General features: G+C 60.6%; 1 protein-coding gene across 1 annotated transcript; it reads right to left on the bottom strand.

The window, feature by feature from the left end:
• Positions 1-4,181: 4,181 nt before the first annotated feature.
• On the bottom strand, positions 4,182-4,493 carry LOC129735709 (feather keratin-like). Its single transcript, XM_055705952.1, has one exon. The coding sequence runs from the start codon at positions 4,482-4,484 to the stop codon at positions 4,182-4,184; it is 303 nt and encodes a 100-aa protein (XP_055561927.1). The 5' UTR covers positions 4,485-4,493.
• Between the last annotated feature and the right edge of the window lie 417 nt (positions 4,494-4,910).

The raw sequence follows: 4,910 nt of genomic DNA, 5'->3' as shown, positions 1-4,910 counted from the left end.
GGGCGCGAGGGGTGGCGTTACAGGAGGGCAGGGGAATGTGGAGGCACGGTGTGGGGCTGCGGGGAGCGCGGCGGTGGGGAGGCGTCGGCACTGCTGAGTCTGGAGGCAGCGCGTGCTGGAAGAGATGGGGTGGGTGCGGCAGGAGAAGGAGGGGAAGGGGCTTCAGGCTCACCTTGTTGACCGCGGAGGAGAAGGCACCAGGAGCAGCGTGTGAGAGAGAGAGGTGCTGGGCCAGCTTTTATGCTGGACCCTGAGGGGCGGGACAGCCTTTGCACAACGCGGTGTTTTGCAGCAAGAAGCTGTTGCGTGCCACAGCCTGGTGAGTAATGAGGGGGGGTGTGCGTTTTTCCCCCGCAGTTCTGCAATGTAGTGTCCTCCACTTGAGGACATGTCCACTTGGTCCTGGCGGCAGCTTTGAGGTGCAAATATTAGAGGCCAAAGGCTTGGTGTTGATGGCGCGTGTCAGGGCATGCAGAACATGTGACCGAAGCCTAGGAGGGGTGGGGTGTCGTCAGTGAGGTCATGCTGTGGCACTCGTGTGATGTGTTTTGTGGGTGCGCTGGGAAGGAGGGGCTCCTTTTCCTCGCAGCCCCGGAAGGTTGGTCTGGGCTTTCTGCTGTTGCGGGCAGGAGTGGCGGCCCCCTCAGTGGCATTTGCTCCGTGCCTGCCTTGCTGCCAGCTTGCTAAGCCTGCCTTGAGGCCTGGCCTTTGCCATTGAGCGTGCTCTGTGCGTGCCTTGGTGCCCGCCTTGCTTGTAAGGTTGTAGCTGGGAGAAAGGGGCCTGCGTGTCCCGGCTTGTGCCCCCTGGGGTCCGTCCCTGGGGGTGTCGGTGCGGGCAGAGGCAGAGGAGGCCTTTTTGGGAGAGCAGGCCGCCATCCCGGCAGCCCTGGCCGAGAGCTCGCCGGTCCTGTGACGTGGGGAGCCCTGCCTGGCTCCACCAGTGCTGGTGCTGCCCGTTCCGTAGCGAACCCCTTAGCTGTGGTGGCACGTTTGCAGCCTGGTGTCTGGCGTGCCACAGTGCTTGATGTGGGCCAGCTCACCAAGGCAGGTGAATTTCTGGAGAGCCCGTGAGTGTGGCGAGAGGCAGAGGTGGAGTGGGAGCGGCAGGCGGGGGAGGCTGGGGAGCCAGGGCCTTTGGGCTCTTTACTTGGGGTGAATGCCGAGGAGGGGAGGCCATTTCTCTGCACAGTGTGAGACGGGCAGAAAGAGAATTTGGAGATTGCCGAGGGTGGTTGGACATAAGCACGCTGCACGGCACAGCAGAGCGAGGCCCTGGTGGTGGTGGATGCATGCCGAAGGGTCGATGAATGGCAAGGCCTGCCCCAGTTGAGCCGGGATGAGCGTTTTGCAGGCTGTGTGTGGGGCGAGCCGTTGTTGTTGCTGAGGAAGAGGAAGGGAGTGGGAAGGTGTGCCTTGGGACTGGATGTACGGAAGTCCCTGGGTCCTGATGAGTCAGAGCCACGAATGCTGGGGGAGCTGGCTGATGTCCTTGGGAGGCCACTCTCAATTGTCTTTTAAAGGTCATAGCTCCTGGGGGCAGTTGCGGGTGTCCAGAAGATTGCTCTTAGGCCTCCTGTCTTGCAGAAGGGCGGGAAGGAAGATGTGGGAGAGCAGAGGCTGGTGAGCCTGTCCTTGTTGCCAGGGGAGGTGATGGAGAAAATCCTCCGCGGAAGCGTTGCCAAGCTGCTGAAGGACAAGCAAGTGATGAGGAGCCGTCGGCATGGATTTACCAAGAGGGAATCGTGCTTGACTGACCTCCCTGTCTTCTGTGTTGGAGTGGCTAGCTTTGTGGACAAGGAGAGAGACGTGGGTGGTGTTCACTTCAGCTTTGTAGAAGAGTCTTTGACGCTGTCTCCCCTTGCGCGCTCACAGGCGCTGGGGGGCAGCCGTGTTCAGCATCCTCGTCTGTGATCCGGGCAGTGGGATGGAGCGTCCCCACAGCAAGTTGGCAGGTGGTAACCCTCCTTTTCAGAAAGGTCAAGAGGAAGACCCAGGTTAACGACAGGTCGGTCAGCGTCACCTCCGTGCCTGGCGGGATCGTGGAGCAGATCCTCCTGGAAAGTATGCCAAGGCACCTGGAAAAGGGAGGCGTGACTGCTGACGGCCAACATGGCTTCACAGAGGGCAAAGCGTGCCTGACAAATGGGGTGGCCTTCTATGACAGGATTAAGGCATTGGTGGGTAAGGGAAGAGCGACTGGCGTCACGTCCCTGGACTTGTGCAGACCATTTGATACTGTCCCGCGCAAGATCCTTGTCTCTGAAATGGAGAGATGCGGACTTGGTGGGTGGACCGCTCGGTGTGTGATTGGCTGGATGGGTGCTCTCAATGAGTTGCAATGAAAGGCTCGATGTCCGAGTGGAGCCCAGTGATGAGTGGTGTCCCTCAGGGGTCCGTGCTGGGGCCAGTATGATTTAACATCTTTGTTAGGGCCACGGACAGTGGGCTGGAGTGTGCAGCCTCGGCAAGTTTGCGGATGACGCCAAGCTGAGTGTTGCGGTTGATGCTCTAGAGGGAAGGGATGCCATCCAGAGGGACCGTGGCAGGCTTGGGAGGTGGGCCCGTGCAAAGCTCATGGAGTGCCACGAGGCCAAGTGCCAGGGGCAATCCCAAAGATGGCTGCAGGCCGGGCGGTGAGTGCATTGAGAGCAGCCCTGCGGAGAAGGACTTGGGGGTATTGGTGAATGGAGAACTGAGTATGAGCCGGCAACGTTCGCGCGGAGCCCAGAAAGCCAGTCGTATGCCAGGTTGCGTCAAAAGCAGCGTGGCCGGCAGGTCGAGGGAGGTGATTCTCCCTCCCTACTCGGCTCTGGTGAGAGTGGAGTACTGCATTCGGCTCTGAAGGCCCCCAGCATAAGAAAGGCATGGACCTGCTCGAGCGGGTCCAGAGGAGGGCCACAAAGATGAGGAGGAGGTGCAGCACCTCCCCTTTGCAGACAGGCTGAGAGAGTTGGGATCGTTTAGCCGGGAGAAGAGGAGGCTTTGTGGAGACCTTGCAGCGGCCATGCGGTACTTTGAGGGGGCCCTCAGGAAAGGTGGGGAGGGCCTCTGGACCAGGGAGTGTAGTGATAAGACGACAGGTAACGGATTTAACCTGAGAGAGGGTAGCTTTAGGTTAGATATGAGAAAGAAATTCTTTCCCGTGAGGTCGGTGAGATGCTGGAAGAAGTTGCCTAGAGCAGCTGTGGCTGCCCCCTGCCTGGAGCTGTTCAAGGCCAGGCTGGATGGTGCTTTGAGCAAGCTGGTGTGGTGGAAGGTGTCCCTGCCCACGGCAGAGGGCTTGGAGCTAGATGATCTTGAAGGTCCCTTCCAACCCAACCCCTTTGACGACTCTATCCCCTCCCTGTTCTTACCTCGACCCACAAACCGTTTTGTTGTGTTCTCTCTCCCCTTTCCAGTTGAGGAGGGGGAGTGACAGAGCGGCTTGGCGGGCACCTGGCATCCAGCCAAAGTGAACCCAGCGCACAGGAGGAGCTTGCGTCAGAGGCATGGGTGGAAGTGCATTAGCGTGTCCAAGCCTTTGTTTGGGCAAGTGAAGGGCTTGTGTCACGGGCTGGAAGCCCACCGGCTTGCCAGCAGGTGGTGTTGCTGCGGCGATACTTCCTAAGAGAGGTCTTGTGGTCCTTGTCCACCCACCCCGATGGCCTGTTGAGTCCCGGTTCTGTGCCGGGTGAGGCTGGAAGAGCCTTAGAAGAAAGGAAGAGGAGGCACCTGAGGCTGGCATGCGGGAGAACTTTATTGAGGCAAAGGAGTGAAATGGCAGGAGCACCAAGGGGAAGGGAGCGGGTCTGAGGTGCAAGTAGGGCGGCCGTCAGCCGAGGGCTCCTTTCCTTGCAGTAGACTTTTCCAGAGCACCGAGGTCTTCCTGCCTTGCAGTGGGAGCAGCGCGGCGGAGGTGCCCCGGTGGTCTTTGGCTTGTGAGAAGGTGTTTGCAGCAGAGAGTACCGGATGTAGCTGTAGGGGCGATGCAAAGAAGACAGTGGGAGAAGAGGAGGAGGTAGGTAGCTCATGTTTCCAGGCACCGCGGGCTGGCCCCTTCGCTGCTTGCTTTGTGCCTTGAGGGGCGGAGGAGCCACGGACGGCGAGCCCATGTGGCAGCAGGAGCCTGAAGGTAGGTCCTCAATCCGTGACTTGGCTTCTAGCGTGTGGTTGGCTGGTATCAGGCGTGGTGTAAGGAGCCCTTAGCAGGGGTAGCAGGCTCTTCTGGCACCATAGCAGCCCAGGCCTCCGAAGCCATAGCCGAAGCCGCCGGAGGAGACGGGCACTCCCTGGGAGCTGAGGATGTTGCCCACGGCAGCCGATGAGGACGATCCGACGGCGGTGCTCTGGGGGAAGGAGCTGAGGATGGGTCCCGGCAGGGTGACCAGCACGGCGGGAGGCTGGATGACGACGCGGGATTCTTCGCACTGCCTGACGCAGGGCTCGTTGCAGCTGTTAGCCAGCGGGGTGGGTCCGCAGGGGCTGCAGAGGTTGTTGCAGGCCATGTCTGTGGTGTTGAGGGGCCCTGTAAGAGAGGGTGTTGAGGAAGCGGAGGGTGGTGGGGGCGCGAGGGGTGGCGTTACAGGAGGGCAGGGGAATGTGGAGGCACGGTGTGGGGCTGTGGGGAGCGCGGCGGTGGGGAGGCGTCGGCACTGCTGAGTCTGGAGGCAGCGCGTGCTGGAAGAGATGGGGTGGGTGCGGCAGGAGAAGGAGGGGAAGGGGCTTCAGGCTCACCTTGTTGACCGCGGAGGAGAAGGCACCAGGAGCAGCGTGTGAGAGAGAGAGGTGCTGGGCCAGCTTTTATGCTGGACCCTGAGGGGCGGGACAGCCTTTGCACAACGCGGTGTTTTGCAGCAAGAAGCTGTTGCGTGCCACAGCCTGGTGAGTAATGAGGGGGGGTGTGCGTTTTTCCCCCGCAGTTCTGCAATGTA

The sequence above is a fragment of the Falco cherrug genome, chromosome 3, assembly GCF_023634085.1.
Source record: "Falco cherrug isolate bFalChe1 chromosome 3, bFalChe1.pri, whole genome shotgun sequence".
Lineage (NCBI taxonomy): Eukaryota > Metazoa > Chordata > Aves > Falconiformes > Falconidae > Falco > Falco cherrug.
This window is presented reverse-complemented; position numbering and strand designations above follow the sequence as displayed.